At 34.3% G+C, this 18,077-nt stretch overlaps 1 protein-coding gene and 1 long non-coding RNA gene across 3 annotated transcripts; one reads left to right on the top strand and one right to left on the bottom strand.

Moving 5' to 3' along the window:
- Positions 1–582: 582 nt before the first annotated feature.
- Positions 583–8,825, bottom strand: LOC111895418 (uncharacterized). Of its 2 annotated transcripts, XR_008225936.1 has the most exons (6): positions 8,559–8,824; positions 7,813–8,219; positions 7,495–7,724; positions 2,377–2,958; positions 1,295–2,214; positions 583–880 (listed from the first exon to the last, which is right to left on the bottom strand). It is a non-coding gene; the product is annotated as an uncharacterized LOC111895418 (long non-coding RNA). The 2 variants fall into 2 exon arrangements; XR_008225935.1 differs by having other exon boundaries at positions 7,813–8,825.
- Positions 4,974–6,561, top strand: LOC111895417 (uncharacterized). The gene is made up of 5 exons (XM_023891499.3): positions 4,974–5,228; positions 5,298–5,636; positions 5,702–5,785; positions 5,885–6,088; positions 6,283–6,561. Exons 2-5 carry the CDS (start codon positions 5,487–5,489, stop codon positions 6,403–6,405), a joined length of 561 nt encoding a protein of 186 aa, XP_023747267.1. The 5' UTR covers positions 4,974–5,228; positions 5,298–5,486; the 3' UTR covers positions 6,406–6,561.
- Positions 8,826–18,077: the final 9,252 nt, after the last annotated feature.

Below are 18,077 nucleotides of genomic sequence, written 5' to 3'. Positions count from 1 at the left end.
GTCAAAAGCGGATTCTAAAAAGTAGAAGTATCATCTTTATCAGACGGATGTGTGCATTTGTGTGGAGGAAATCGGCTGATGTGATGGTAACGGACGATGACAATGATGTTAATGGTGGGGGAGGTAAGAGGTAGGAGGTGGGAGGTGAATTAAAGTTTATAATAATAACAATAATAATTTGAAGAATTGTAGAAAATATATAATCAAATATAAAAGGTCTTATGGACATCATGTAACACCCGTTGATAAGTTTTGCTTCTTAAAATGTCATATCACAAGCCGTATCAACTCTATGACATGTTACTCCCTTATTCCTTCTAATAATGACTTTCTTATACGTAAAATGACACTTTAAGAATGTAGAATGCATAAAAAATATCAACGACCAAATAAAATAAAAGTAAATAATTGGTTGGTCAAAAATAACATTAACCTTATTTAATATTGATATAATGTAGAAGATCCTTAAAGTGATTTGGTGAAAGCGATACATATATACTAGGAACCTTATTTTGGCCGTCATAATCACGGCCCTAAAGAATTGATTAGTAAGCTTGTTGTAAGTGATTCCAGGAAAAATACCGATAATATTTGGATCACATTCCATTAATTGGTAAATTTTTAGATGTACTATATAAGTAGGATGCTCTAATAAATAATTAGTTAAAGTAGATTGGCATTTCTTATATTTAGTTGAAGTCCTAGGCTTTTCCAGGAGTCAGTGATTGCAGCATCAAATCAACACAGATTCATGAATTAAGTACTTGAGCATGCTTTTTGAGGCCTAAAACTTTTATGCTTTGATAAATTATTTGTCTATCATTCAACAAGTAGCTGCTCCCTAGCAGCGTGGTTTGCTTCACCTTTGTCCTATGTTTTCCTGTTGCATATATAAATCAACAACACATGCACTCATGTTAGTCACATAAACCACTCAAGAACTCATAAAATGAATCTCAATTTTCACCAGGCTCCACTTTATTTCTTAATTTTGTATGTTTACTTATTGCAGCAATGAACAAAAAATCTTGTATTTATTTGACCATTTCTTATTTGTGTTCGCTAAGAGTGGGAGTCATCCATCCAAAGATTAACAAGTACCCATAAGATAGTTTAAGTAATTCCTTATGTGCATTACTTTTTGTTATATTTTCATTTAATATCTTTTTACTTGTTGCAAACATAAATGTGAAACCTTACATGAAGTTGACCATTTCCAACCCATTATAACCTTCTTAATAAAAAAAATAGATTTTAAAGTAATAAATATTACATAAAGAATATAAGGTTATACCTTGTCATCAACCTAGACAAGGCCAGAGAACATGCTAATGTTCCTCTTCGAAATGATCCGCTGACAAAATATGCATCGCAATCAACAAAATCAGAAGCCAACATTGACCAGAAAAACTTAGCTTTCATATGTGTCAACAAGGTACAAGAAGAAAAAAGGATAAATAGATTGCTAATCTGTTAAAGTTTTCACCTTTGCTCATTTCCAAATAATAATAATAATAATAATAATAATAATAATAATAATAATAATAATAAATATGCACTGAATGCAAATCATCATAAATTTTTCTCTTGGATAGCTTGTAAGCCATTGAAATAACATATACACTATGATTTGCACAAACACACACACATGAGATGGCAAGTTGAGAAGATAAAGCCTATTAAACAGGACAAAAGATGAAAGACCTAAGTTGTTGAAACTTTTTATCAATCAACTAATATATTGGATTGACTACAGATGCGATAATCTGGTGTAAAATAATTGAACTTATGTAAAATATGTAAGAAAACCTGATAAAACTTCATTGTGACATTTTGTCAAACATAATATGTGCAAAAATAGGAATTGTATCCTACATACACCAATATTACAAGCACACTTGGTTTGACATTTTGCCAAACATGTTATGTGAAAAAAGAAGATAGTAAAATTTCAAAGGTAATTTGTCGGAAATTCTTAGATTTTAGAAAGCCTCGTAAATGAAAAGCATATAATTGAATAGATTTTTAACAATAAAAATAAATTACCCCATCTATTTTAATTTGTGAAGTACTTAACTGGGAGGATGGATGTGATCGATTTTAATAAAAATAAATAAACTCTACCGGTTATAATGGATTGTCTATAACAAGGTCCGGAAAATTGATTTCGTCTTTCGGAAGAGAATGCATCCGACGCCTCCTTCTTAAACATACCTACAAAACAGATGAAATTTAATCTTTCCCGGATAGATTTGCATATGCACACACATATGAAATCCTTGTTTTATCCACTCCACCAGTTACTGTGATTCAAGATATACAAAATTCAAAACTTAAAAGCAATAAAACACCCTAAATTTTGAATCTTTGTTTTACCGTTGATGCTCTCCTCTTGAAGTTGTTCAAGAATGAGAATTTCTTCAACTTTGATTTAACAGTTTCATGGCATTCTATATCCACGTATGATCTGTAATTTAAAAAGAAAGTAATGGACATAGAAAATGAGAATAAATTGCAAAAAAAAAAAAAAAAAAAAAAAAAAAAAAAAAAAAAAAACCATAAGTAATATCATAATTTTTCATTACTAACGACTTCCTGATCAAAAAGTTCGAAATTAGGGCCAGGTTTAGCAATACCTTACAATGTCTTTTGCAAGACCGTTGGCCATGAACCCCCCTTAAAAATAACAACTAATTTGTTAGTTGGGAACAAGAACCGTCCCTCTTTTCATCATCTTTAGATGTTCTTAGAATGTCATAATATTTGTTACAAGATTGTGTTTGTGTGCATACATATAAGCCACCAATGGGCCAGAATAAGATTCCCTTAGCCATTGGATGACCATGTACCATATCTTTTGAATTCTTCTAGATTGTGTGTTAGTTGATGTGAGTTGGCACTGCATGAGCTCCTTTTGGTCCCATGGTTTACTTGTCAAGCTTTTCGCCCACCCTTTGTCTACAATAATCAATAAACTTGATTAATCAAAGTTAAAACTTGAGAAATCAACAACTTAACGATCATGTTAGCATTTTTACAAACACCTAGTGTGCATTGAGTTTGTGGTATTGTCCTAATACAAAATACCTAAAAAGATAATCCCTTTTCAATTGCTAATCTTATAACACTACAAGAAATGTGGGTATTAGTGGCGACGGCTTTAGCAACGACACTAGGCATTAGCGGCGACATGTAAATGACGCGTTACATGTCGCCGCTAATGCCCACTGTCGCCGCTAATACTCAACAGTAGCGATCTGCGTCAAATGAACCCTATCCATTCAATCTGTATTCAATCGAACGGTTGTAACGACGTGAAAAAAGGCGTTGACTTTTCCCTCCAGGCTTGTCGCCGCTAATACCCATTCGTCGCCGCTAATACCCATTCGTCGCCGCTAATAGGCGTTGCCGCTAAAAGTCTGTGCAGATAACCCCTCCGATTCGCTCTTTCCTGCGTATTTTTGTCTGCCTTTTCTCTCATCCTCTCCATCGATATCGCCGGTCTTTCTTACACCATAGCCGCCGCCGTCCAAACATCCATTGCACAAACCACCGCCGTCCAAACCTCCATTGCTACCAATATCGGCGACCTAGACTTCCATTACCGACGACCAAGAGGAGACGATCATACTTCAATTCCGGAATTTTTACCCATTTAAGGTCGAAGTTCTTCCCTATTTCCGATTCTTCTTATGTTTTGATGTTTATTTACTTAGTTTAACCTTTTAATTTAAGGTTGTGTTGTTGTTGGAGTTGTTGCCGGAGTTGTTGCCGGATCTGTGGAATTTTTGCCGGAAAATTTTGAAATTAGACTACCACAGGTTCCTTTTCATCTTTCATTTTATAAATAGAATGTGTTTATATGTGTATTATGCATTTGTGTGTTCTTACATTAGTATTTTTTTTGTATGTGTATGTTATTTGTATGTGTTTTAATTGTGAATGTGAATGTGTAATTTGTATGTATGAAAAAAATGAAAAAAATTAGGTTGCTATTATAGAAAAAAAGTATGATGTTATAATGAGTATGTGTATTTGTATATATAATGTATGTAATATGTGGAAAAAATTGAAAAAAAAATGTATTTATATATGTAATGCATGAGTTTTGAAATTATATATGTAATTAGTATGTATGAAAAAAATCAAAAAAAGTTAGGTTGCTATAATAGAAAAAAAAAGTATGATGTTATAATGAGTATGTGTAGAAAACATGTTTATGTGTATTTGTATATATAATGTATGTATTTATGTATGTATATATGTAGAAAAAATCGAAAAAAAAATGTATTTATATATGTAATGTATGAGTTTTGAAATATATATGTAATTAGTATGTATGAAAAAAATCAAAAAAAGTTAGGTTGCTATAATAGAAAAAAAAATATGATGTTATAATGAGTATGTGTAGAAAACATGTTTATGTGTATTTGTATATATAATGTATGTATATATGTAGAAAAAATCGAAAAAAAAATGTATTTATTTATGTAATGTATGAGTTTTGAAATTATATATGCAATTTGTATGTATGAAAAAAATCAAAAAAAGTTAGGTTGCTATAATAGAAAAAAAAAAGTATGATGTTATAATGAGTATGTGTAGAAAACAAGTTTATGTGTATTTGTATATATAACGTGTGTATTTATGTTTATAATATGTGGAATAAATGAAAAAAATGTATTTATGTATGTGATGTGTTGAAAAAAATGAAAAAAAAATATGTTGCTATAATTCTATTCATATTGTAATTTTGCAGGTTGTATATGGGGTTTAGTTGGGCGATACTCTTGTACGTGATGGCAGATGTTATGGGTTTAGGACATGGAGGTGATGGAGCCGGGGATCCACCACCTCCCATAGGCTTTGGTCGTGGTCAACAGGAACAAGATGATAAGTCTTATTATGATATATTTGTTAGATGTTTTTATCCATTTATTATAAGCTATCGTGACTAATATTTTTAATTATATTTTTCAGCTGAGCTCCCTAAAAAAAGAAGAGGCCTAGCAAAAAATATTCAACTATCAAAGATAATACGGGCAAACAAGGGAAAGCCTGTAGATTTGGATTTCAATAGGGAGCTGACATATTCCCCTGTCGGGAACCATGGTAATTGGTTTACCCGTGAGATTGGGAAGTATATATGGATGAACATCCCTTTGAACGTATCTGGTTGGGATAATGGTTCCCCCGCTTTAAGGAATGCCACAGTGGTTCATTTAAAGGTAACTTGGACAATATTTTAAGTTTAGTTCTAATTGGTATTTAACTAACTAACTTTTTTGTATTTGTAGAATAAGTTTGATTTAGATAAAGTTAACTTGGATCCCGAGCGTGCTCAGTTGTTGCAGAGCATTGACGCGACCTTGCAAAGAATTTATAGAGGCTGAAAAAAATAAAGCGCATACTTATTTTGAGAATGTCGGGGGGCTTACAGATATCCCAAGGGCATTAGCCAACCCCCCCCCCCCCCCCCCGATGGTATGTCACGTGAAAATTGGGCGCAAGCAGTCGAGCATTTTCAAACTCCTGAATTTCTAAAGCGTTCGGCGTCAAACAAAGGAGTCCGTGCACAACAACAAGTTGTAAACCGAGGGGGATCGTGCTCGTATAGCAATGCATGTTTCAAAGAAGTAAGCTATGATATATTTAACTGTTTATTTAAATTATAATTAATCTAATTTTTAATGTTAAATAGGACATCGCTCGAATCGAAGCATTTCGTAAGGCCAATACTGATCGCCAAGGGGTGTTTAGTAGTCCTGCAGTCGAGCAACAATACGTAAGTGGTTAATTTTTATTATCATATAAGTGCTTATATCGTCAAAGGGTAGTTAGTAATCTAATTTTTATTATATTTATTTCTTTTTTGAAAATACAGAATGCTTTACTCTTTGAGATCAGTCAACAAACTCAAGCATCTTCTGAAGCCAGCGGTCTAACACCAAAGGATACACAAAATTGTTTTGAAAAAATATTAGGTGTTCGACGTGGCCATATCAGAGGCATCGGGCGTAAACCTTCTACGGTTGTGTCGATGTACGATCAGGAACAACCACTGACACAGCCACCACCACAATCACAGGTGACAGGACTATTTAATTTTGGTAATTGTTTAAAATGTTGGTAATTGTTAGTTTAGTAATAGTTTCAAAATTTGGTAATTGTTACTTATAGTACAATGTTATAATGTTTTATACGCAATATGTGGAATGTATATTTTGTATATAGAATGTTATAATGCTATTTTAACTTATAAGACTGTTGTTTTATTTGTAGTTGGAAATGCTTCAAACAATGTTAAAAGATCTGGCATGTAGTGCTGCACTTGAAGATTGGTTTCGTTCGTTGCCACAACGAAATGAAACCGGAGGAAACGAGGAGAGCGATGATGATGAGTAGATAGTTGTAGGATTTTTTTATGTTTTATTTGTGCAAGTATTTTAGACTAGTATTTTCGATATTTTTTTTATATGTTAAATCAGACGAGTAATTTTAAACGGATATTGTATTAATATTTTGGAATGGAATGATGTAGGATTAGATTAATTAATATCATACCAGTTTTTTTTTTAATTTTAATGTGATATATATATATATATATATATATATATATATATATATATATATATATATATATATATATATATATATATATATAAAAGAAAAACACCAATACATGCGACGCCTTTAGTGGCAACAATAGGTTATTATTGGTGACACGTCTTTAGCGGCGACAAGTCTTTAGCGACGACAAACACGCGTTAGCGGCGACAGTTTGATTAATAGCGACAAAATATCAGCATCGACATTTTAGCGGCGACAAGCCGCACTTTTAGCGACGACGCCTGTCGCCGGTAATGCTCTACTTTCTTGTAGTGTAAGAATCATTGGTCTTTCAATAAAACTAATTAGTAGTTTCCTCCAAGGCTTCAATATTTTGTCAAGATGAAGACTACGAGTTGTTATTAAGCCCCATCATAATCTTTTAACAAAGAAGAAACAATTGAAACAACCCACAATAGAAACAATGATATTGCAGAGAATAGAGAAAGTTGAAGGTGGTTATAAACTCTATTTCCGATCTCTCTTATCTACTAGGCATTGGATTTCTGCTGGTACCCAAATCCAGCCTGAAACTGTGTTATATCCTTTTTATGCTTCCTAAACCATCAATATCACCCATTTGTTAAAATTCCATAAAAACCGCCATCTGTATAAAGATCAAACATATTAGAGCTAACAAATACGAAACCATAAATAATTTATAAAGTTGATAGCTTCCCACTCTCTAAGTGGCTTTCGCTATTGTGTCAAACAAATGACCGTAATTCAACAAATTCATTAAATAACAAAAGTGCATTCCATTAGAAAAAATAAATTTAAGTACTTGAAATCTACCAAATCCCAAAAAATTATGTAAATTGTTCTACAAAAATGATTGAATATCGATTGCTTGTATTTTAGAATTAAACCGATAGTAGAGATTACCTAAATCAGGAAAAACGAAGACATAAGCTGCCCTGGCAGGCGGCAACGTCGTATGTCTCCGACCACCATCAGATGAAAAGGAGAACATCCTTTCTTGTTTAATCCAACGTCTCAAATTAAAACTTTTTGTGAAGATAGAGCCATAATCCAGCAAACGAACACAACAAAACAAAAAATCCCTAATCATGTAGCTTCGATTTGAGGTCGAAATCACTCACCCAAAGCATTGTCTAAAGAAAGAGATAGCAAAAAAATATAATAAAAAGAGATGAAGGAGATTGAAGTCGGTATATAATGAAATCAATATAAAAAGATTACCTTGAAAACCACGACAATAGGTGGCCACCAGAGCTCATAATAGAGTGTGACTCGACAAAGGGAAGCAAGGCGACGAACGCACATTTCATCGACGCTTCAAACAAAGCAGTAGGTGAAAGCAGCTTTGAAGAAAACATCACCGCCAAAAGGAAAACCCATAGCCCAAGTAGTCGATTTCTTCAATTAGACCATCGCTGGCGGGAATCATACGTCATAAACGTTTGTAAGGCGGCGTCGGAAGCAGGCACCCTGGTAATACAGGCAGGCACCTCGGTGATGTAGACAGCCAAGCTGCTCACCGTCATATACGTTAAAAATGCCCGCTCCAGTCTTTCTATTGGGGGAGGGAAGCAACCCATCGACGTGGAACAGAGAACCCCTCGCCCCCTTTTTGAAATTTTTTAGTACTACCACCATGATGCAAAAGAGAAAAGAGATTTCATGCAGATAATGAGTAAGAATATATAAATAAATAAACTTCTGTGGATGATTAGGGTTAATGTAACCACTTCAAGCAGCAGTGAACAAAAAGAAAATTATAGCCGAAGACATCAACTGAAACAACAAGGAAAAAATAATCTGCAAATTGAGTTCTTGCTGCTACTGGTCGATTCTCATATTTTAATTTACATATATAAACAAGATGCATAAAAGGATTTGGTGTACAGAACATTTAGTAACTATCCATTGATACCAGACCAAAAATCTCATGTTGTAGATAAATACTAAAAAATAGAACTGATTACCTGGATCAGGAGATATTGGTGGTTAAAGAAATCTAAGGCGGTTACTTCTCAATAAGAAAGAAAAAGGAGAAGAAAGAGTGGCAAAAAGAAAAACGTGAGAAAGAAAGAGTGACTCGCCTTAAGAAGCTTAATTGAGGCGGCAAAGAGCTTTGGGGGAAACACCGACAAAGAGTAAACCCACCTTTGAAGTCTGTTGCGTTGGCCTGATGCAATGATGACTGGAAACAAGCAGGCAGATTGGTGATGCATGCAGCCAAGCAACTAACGGAAGGATGATGAAGGGTATAACGGAAGAACATATCATCGTTTAAAATTGGCCGCCCATTAGTCTTCCGATTGGAGGAGGGAAAGCAACTATCGACGTGGACATAAGCCCAACTCTTTAACATATAGGTAATGATATATATATATATATATATATATATATATATATATATATATATATATATATATATATATATATATATATATATATATAAAAGTTCAATTGAGAAAATAAAAAAGGTTGAGAATTGGGGAATCATTCTCAGCCAATCATTTATCTAACATGTTCACCTTAAAAAAAATACGCATGTCCATTTTTCATTAAGGGTATCTTTGTAAATTAACAACTTTTTTACATAGAACTTACCTGTTCGTTGTTATCAGTTTCCAATTTGATGATATCTTTTAGCTCGTTTGAATCGGATATGAGGAATTCATTATCAAGATTATTTTCTTTATATAACTCGTTAGCAATTATACGTATTCATTCCATTAATTGTGAAGTTTGCCATCTGTGTTTCAGTTTTCTTCTTCGTATTTAGTTTCCAATTTGATCACGTATGTATATCGTTTGAATCGGATAGATCGGAGTTCATTATCAAGATTATTGCTCTATATAATTTGTTTGGAATTACGCGTATTATCTTCGTTTTGGAGTTGTTTCATCGGAGTTCATTATCAAGATTATCAAGTTTCGAATATGTATTGCAGTGATTTAATCGGATTTTTGTTATGTAGTTTGAGATATTTATTTCAAATCGGAGCTGATTTAATTTTTAATCAGATATATTATTGTAGTTTTTACGCTCTAAACTGAGAGAGATTGCTTAATTACATCATCTGATCGATCTGATTGAAGTTTCTTTCAGATATTTTGTACGTTGAGGTGACATATATTCGAAATTAACCAAGTTTTCATCTTTATGACTTTTTTCTATGAGATATATTCGATATTAAGATTGTTTTTGTTTATTTATACAAATCATTTGGATTATTATGTCGAATTCTAGTGTTATTGATGGTGATTTGTATTCTTCTATGAGTGAGAGTGAAGAAGAAGATGTTGAGAACTCATTTTTTGAAGGTATGAGTTATTGAATTATTTTGTTGTTTTTAATTTTGTGGATTATCATTTATTGATATATGAATATGTTAATATGAATAAAGTGTTGTCTTATTCATATATGAATAAACGTGTGATAATTGTAATTTCGAATTTATTATTTTTTTCGTTTTATTCATATATGAATAAGTTATGTTTATTTTATATATTTTGAATCCTCATGAATTTTATGTATTCATATATGAATGTTTTATTCATATATGAATGTTTTTTGTTTTATTTATATGAGTTTCATGTATGCATATATGATTGTTTTATTCATATATTATTGTTTTATTTTAAGTGTATGGGTGTTTTATGCAGACATGTTTTTATAATAATGATGAGATGTGGTGTTAAAGAAATTCCTGAAAGGTACATTTTGAAAAGACGGAGAAAGGATGTTATATCAAGAAATTATCATTTTAGTTCTCTTCAATCCGATTCAGGTGATTGTGAGAATGTAAAGCTAGTCAATGATTCATATTATAGTTTTGAATCATGTTTGGATATTGTAAGAGATGACAAAAAGAGATTGGTTTTGTTTGCTGAGAGAAAGGACATGTATGGTTATTAATATATTATAAGTTCTAATATATTAATAATATTATTTAGTTAGTATTGATCAAGAATTAATTTTGTGATAAAAAAAGAGACTAATTAAATATATGGGTTGACTGTGTAAATCATCCATTTTTGTATAGTGGGCTAATGATCCATAGTTTATCAAGTTGGCCTAAAACCCATAAGATGCTCCATGGATGCTCCATTGTTGTTTTGAACCCATGGATCCAAGAAATGAAGAGCCATGTCATTTAGGGTTTACATGGTGTAACCCTACTTGTGACACTCTATAAAAGGATTATGTTATTCACCAAAATCAGTCACTAAGTGAGAACAAGAGGGCATAGCCGATTTTAGAAGTGTGACTTTTCTCTCAAGGTTATTCCAAGTGTAGGTGTTGTGTGAAGCATTTGAGGCATCACATTTGGGGTGCTAGGCTCACAAGGTTCTCAAAGGAATTCAAGCAACAAAAGGTATGTTTTTCTTACTAGCTTTTATGTTTAAAGTTCCCCATGTATGCTAGATAGGTTATAAACCTTGGAAAATCAAATTTGGATGTATCATAGTAAAACATAGATCCAAGGTTTCTAGGGTTGCATGTACACCTTAGGAGTGTTAGAATGCTCAAAACCCATCAATGATATCTAGAAAAAAGTTGAGAGTGAAGGTCGGAGACGAAAGGTCTTTCACGGTGAGCTGCTGTGACATCCCCAAAATTACGGCCAGAAAAGACCGGTTTGTTTATGTTTTGTTTAAAAATCAGAGTTACATTTTAAATGAAAGTGTTGCGGAATTTGTCCCAAAACAAAATATGATAAAGATTTATCAAAAGCATTTCCATAGAAATGTATTTCATTAAAAGACTTGGGATGTCATGTTCGTACATATCAAAAGCATAAACAGTACAATATAAGCCTTACTACATTATTTCATATCTACAGGCCTATATCCGTAATCCCTCGTCCAAAACATCACATCTATGCTCATGCGCCACTACCTGTAATACATAAAACTGAGTGGGTCAGGCTTGGGAGCTTGGTGAGCACATAGGGTTTTCAACCCACAATAAATAAGTTTATTAATTTCATCGATCAACAATAACCCGATTACCCGTTCCCGTTATCCTCACTTTACGTCCCTAAACACCTATCATAAGGGACCTAGCCTAAGGATCATCATCGGGACGGACACTACTGCTAAGGGGATTCCTCAGCAATAAATGTCCTAAAGGCAACCATGTGGGGGATGGAGTACACCGGTGAACACATCGTTCACAAACACCTACAGGTTGCGAGCCTGCTAGTGTTCCACTGGACTGTCTAGAAGAGTCCGTGGTCGTCATCCATACTCCGCTAGATGACAAAATCAACAACATCAACATCGAGGCCTCTCATCATTTTATCACACATCACCTATTACATCTACCCATGTTTTACCCCAACATTTTCGTAGATATAAAATACATATACAGTTTAAATCATTGTAAGCATGTATAACAACGTTCATCCAGCATAGATAGCAAGTATTCAGATAATATGCACACATAGCACGTAATTTATATAAAATACTTCATATCTATGTGTAAGCTGAAAGTAACTATGCACTCACCTGATTAGGTGGTGACTCAGCACTCGGACAGCGCTTCGATACTCTCAAAACGATATTCCTTCGATAAAACCTAGTATCGATACCACTAGGGTTTAGTTTAACGATAACCGCGACAAATTAATTAGTCCGAGTATTATTAAGCGTTAATAATACTCGATATAACTCATAATAATAGCCCAAATAATTATTTTAAGGACCTAATAACATTCCTATAATTATTTGAAAGCTATATAAAAAAATTGCGTAAGCGTAGCACACTTACAGCGAATTTTATCGAAAACCGGGACTTAATTGGAGCAGCGTTTCGAAACCGAAAAACTCCTTTTTCTCGGGACTCCGGGAGCCTCGGGGCTTCCCTAGGGTGCTAAGGGGCTTAACTAGGGCTTAGGGGGGTTTATAGCATTTAGAGAGAGAAAGAAGTTAGAGAGAGAAGTGAAAAAGGTGTGAAAAATGAAGAACCACCGGCCTCCTTTTATAGCCCTGCGAGGCCTCGGTACGCTAGGCGTACCTCGGACCTACGCGGGGCGTAGCCATCGGATAAGAGCGCCAGATCGACTCCAGCTGTTAGCCACTTCGGACCGGATAAGACCGAGGTTATGCGGGGCGTTCCGGATCTCGTACGCGGGGCGTAGGGCGAGGCTTCGTGGCATGATCTGAAGCGAGATCTGAGACCTTCATCGGACGGCCCACAACGCGCCACGTCATCAGTCTCGCACCAGGTTTCGCATTTTCATACTTCAACTTTAAAAATTCGTAACTTTCGCGTACGACCTCCGTTTTCAATGTTCTTTATATCCACGCGAAGGTGGGAACGTACTCTACAACTTTCGTTTAGACTTCGTCTGCTAATTTTGGCTCGATTTTAAATTTTATATTATTAACAGGCCGGGACAGGATTGGTCCGTTAAATCCTCATAACTTCTTCATCTGACATCCGTTTTCGCCCATCTTTTTCTCGTTACGCTACTCTCAACGAGATCTTCGATTCTCGTTTAGATCGTGTCGGCTAAAAATCACTCGATCTAATATTCAAATTTCGGGCTGTACACTGCTATTCCGAAACTTCGAAAAATCATAACTTCTTCATACGATGTCAGATTTGGGCGTTCTTTTTATCGATGTTCTTAGTTTAACATATTCTACGACTTTCGTTTAGATCGCTAAGGCTAAATCTCGCTCTATCGTAAATTCACTATTTACGCTTCCCGGTTGTCGTGCTGGTTTTGCCGTAAAACTTCGACGGGCCATAACTTCTTCGTTATAACTCAGATTTTGGCGTTCCTTATATGCATGGAAACCTTGAGACATATTCTACAACTTTATGTAGAGATATAGGGATTATCTCACACTTTAATTTTGACGCTCATTTTTATTCTTTATTAATTATACATTTATAATTAAATAATAAACACATAAACACACATAATACTCAAATATTTCATCTTTATTACTTCAAAAAGAGTTACAAGAGTTGACCTAGACTATTACATTGACAAAAATGCTTAGCCCTGAAACCCGGGCGTTACAGCTGCTCTCGGAGGTCCGAGGAGTCTAAATCTAGATTGGGAAAGCAGGTCCTGTGGCGGGGAAACAAGAGCGGGAAACGAGATCTTAAAACCGATGGAACTAGATCTGAAAACGCAATCTTATGGCCGGTGAAATAAGATTCAGTGACAATTTAGGAAGAGGAGGGCGGAGAATGTGGTTTTCGACAGTTGAAGGGAGAGGGAGGCAGCGAACAAGCAAATCCGCAAGGAGTGAAGAGGCGGTCAGGCGAAGGTTCCGGCGACATTATGGTGGTTCCGACGGTCCAGACTCTAGACTTACCTATGAGAGAGAGAGAGAGAGAGATCTAAAGAGAGAAAGAGATACAAAAGAATCTTAAACAAAGATATATTTAAATTTCAATAATAAAGAAATAATTTCTTTTAACTTTAAATTAAAAAAAACTAACGGCCAAGAATTGTTCTCAAATGTTCTCGCTGTAGAAAATATTCTCATTTAAACACACACACACACACACACACACACACACACATATATATATATATATATATATATATATATATATATATATGGTTGAGTTATTGTGAGAACTAAAAAAAGCATGTGAACTTGCGAACTCATAATCAACACATCATTTTTCAAACTTAAAATATCAATCTTCTCCAAATGGTACGTCTAATTCATATATATGCATGGTTGTAGAACTCGCTACTCGGTACCTACTTGGCCGACTACCGAGTAGCGAGTACTCGGGAGTACTCGGGCGTACTCGGATTCGGTAATTCATATAGAAATATTTTTAGGGAAATTATATATGTCAAAATCATAAGTTAAAACCATAAGTTGAATGAAATATATAAAAAAAATTAGATACATGTGAATACACAAAAACTAAAAAAACACACAATGGTCCCACTTCATGAATAATTATTGAAAATTTAAGATATATATGTAGTAATAATCACATATGTGTGTGTTAAATAACAAATCATTAAGTATACTATACATATTAATCATCGAGTTGGCCGAGTTTTATAACAGGGCTCGCTTCAATAAGGGGCAGATCGGGGAGTACTCGGATTTTGTAATTCGCCTCGGTAAGGGGCCGAGTAGCGAGTACTCGGACAAATCGGTGAGTTTTACAACACTGTATCTATGCTAAAAAAAAGATTTGACAATTATTTTTGAAATTTTTGAAATTTGCATGTATGCACAATCAGCAGTCGTATGTACTGCTGATAAGCACAATCAGCAGTCAAACAAAAAAGCCAAAAAAAAACATCAAATCTTTTTTTTTAGCATAGATATGGCGTAGACGCACCATTTTGAGAAGATTGGTGTTTTTAGTATTGAAAAATGATGAGTTGATTATGAGTTCGCAAGTTTTCGCAAATCTTTTGGTTTTCAAAAGAACCTGGCTATATTTGTGTGTGTGTGTGTCTATATATATATATATATATATATATATATATATATATATATATATATATATATATATATATATATATATATATTAATTTTAACGGGGCCCATGCGGGTTCGGGACGGGACTACCTACCCCCGTCCCCGCCCCGGAAACTAAAACGGGAGTTAACATTGCCCCCACGCTGCCCCTGTCCCCGGTTTTTTAACAAATATCCTCATATGGGATTGGGGTCCCACGAGACTTTTTGACATCCCTAGTTGAAGGTAAATAATGATTAAAATTGTTAATTTTAGATAAGGATAGTAGATTTACAAACAAAGATTCCAATGTTGGGTATAAAGAAGTTTTAGAAATTTATAAACCATTTGTAGTTTTAAATTTGTAATTTATTGTATTGTGTTTATTTAATTTTATTACATTTATATTATTTTTATTTTTCTTATATCAATGTCAGTTCCATTATTGATTGTGATTTTATTACACTCTATTTGAATTTGTATTCTTATTTATAAATCATCATTATATTAAACGTCTTTACATGCATAACGTATATCATATATTCAAATAAAAATATATATTAATTTTAAATAATCAATAAAAAAAAAATGTAAAAAGACTTAAATCTTTTTAGTAGTATATATGTTTTATTAATCTTTTTCCCATGGTTCCATAACCCAGTAAATAAATGAACTTTAAATATTATCATGTAGTTATAGCAACTGTTTTAATTTGAAGCCTATATTATCTTAAGGTTAAGGGGAGTGGTAACACTTCTTGTAACGCCCGTAGATTCGGGCTAGTAAATTTAGAGGCAATAGGGGTCGAAAACGACTTTTTGACAAAAGCTTATTAAGAATAAATAATCTCAACCAAGTTTTAGTATATGTTACAAGGTTTCCGTACATATAAAGAGCGTCGAAATCCGAGTTATAACGAAGAAGTTATGACCCGTCGAAGTTTCGCGACGGAACCGACACGATACCGGGAGGCGTAAATAGTGAATTTACGATAGAGCGAGATTTAGCCATAGCGATCTAAACGAAATTCGTAGTATATGTTAAACCGATAGTGTGCATAAAAAGAACATCAAAATCTGACTTCGTATGAGGAAGTTATGATTTTTCTAAGATTTAGCATAGCAGTACATAGCCCAAAATCTGAATTTTAGATCGGTCGATTTTTAGCCAAAATAATCTAAACGATAAGTGAAGATATCATTAATAGGAGTTAAACGATAAAAAGACAGTCAAAAACGGAGCCCGTATGCGAAAGATATGGACGAAACTTAGTCCCTACTCTTTGAGCGTTGCGAATTCGATACAGTTTTGTGAATCTGAGATAGAGTGAGAATTAGCCGACGAGATCTAAATGAAATTTGTAGTACTCATAAATACCAATGCATGGATATAAAGAACGTCGATAATAGAGCTCGTATGCGAAAGTTATGGACGAAGCTTAGTCCCTACTTTTCGAGCGCGGCGAATTCGATACAGTTTTGTAAATCCGAGATAGAATGAGAATTAGCCAACGAGGTCTAAATGAGAGTTGAAGATCTCATTAATAGGAACTCAAAGGTAAAAATATAGACAAAAACAGAGCTCGTATGCGAAAGTTATGGACAATGCTTAGTCTCTACTTTTCGAACGCGGCGAATTCGATACAGTTTTGTAAATCCGAGATAGAATGAGAATTAGCCAACGAGGTCTAAATGAGAGTTGAAGATCTCATTAATAGGAACTCAACGGTAAAAAGACAGACAAAAACGGAGCTCGTATGCAAAAGTTACGGACGAAACGTGGAGACTACTTTACTATACAATTCCTATAAATAAGAGATGAACTCTTCATAATTTCCTCACACCTTCAAACCTTTCTTTCTCTCTCTAACTTCTCTTTAACCTCCCTAAACCCCTCCCAAGTCTAGGGAACCTCCCTATCACGAGAAGAAAGCCTCGGAGCGCCCGACGGCTCCGAGAAGAAAAGCTTTCGGCTCGGAAACGCTGCTCCAACGAAACCCGGTTTTTAATAAAAACCCGCTGTAAGTGAGCTACGCCTATACTATATTTAATATAGATTTTATTTAATTATAATAACATATTAGGACCTTAAAATAATTATTTTGGCTATTATTATGAGTTATATTGAGTGTTATTTAACGCTTATATAATAGTAATAATAGCTAGACTATTAATTAGTCGCGGTTAACGTTAAAAACTAAACCCTAGTGGTATTAATACTAGGTTTTGTCGAGGAAAAATTGTTTTGAGATAACGAAGTGCTGTCTGAGTTCGGAATCACCACCTAATCAAGTGAGTGCATAGTTACTTTCAGCTTACACATAGATATGAAGTATTTTATATAAATTACGTGCTATGTGTGCATATTATCTGAATACTTGCTATCTATGTTGGATGAACGTTTTATACATGTTTTCAATGATTTAAACTGTATATGTATTTTATATCTACAAAATGTGTTGGGTAAAACATGGGTAGATGTAATAGTTGCTGTGTGACAAAATAAAATAATGAGAGGCCTCGTTATAGATGTTATTGATGATCCAGTCATCTAGCGGAGTATAGATGATGACCACGGACTATTCTAGACAGTCCAGTGGAACACTAGCAGGCTCGCAACCTGTAGGTGTTTATTTGAACTGTGTGTTTATTTGAACTGTGTGCTCACCAGATGTACTCCATCCCCCATATGGTTGCCTTAAGGACATTTATTGCTGAGGAATCCCCTTAGCAGTAGTGTCCATCCCGATGATAGTCCTTAGACTAGGTCCCTTGTGTTAGATGTTTTAGGGACGTAAAGTGAGGATAACGGGAACGGGTAATCGGGTTTGTTTGGTTTGATAAAGCTAATAACTTATTTATTGTGGGTTGAAAACCCTATGTGCTCACCAGGCTCCCAAGCCTGACCCACTCAGTTTCTTGTATTACAGGTAGTGGCGCATGAGCATAGATGTGATGTCTTGGGATGAGAGAGTAATGAATTTTAGGCCTGTAAATACAGAATAATGTAGTAAGGCCTATGCTGTATTGTTT

The sequence above is a fragment of the Lactuca sativa genome, chromosome 8 (assembly GCF_002870075.4).
Source record: "Lactuca sativa cultivar Salinas chromosome 8, Lsat_Salinas_v11, whole genome shotgun sequence".
NCBI classification, from domain to species: domain Eukaryota; kingdom Viridiplantae; phylum Streptophyta; class Magnoliopsida; order Asterales; family Asteraceae; genus Lactuca; species Lactuca sativa.
Note: the sequence above shows the minus strand (reverse complement) of the source record. Positions and strands in the feature narration are given on the sequence as shown.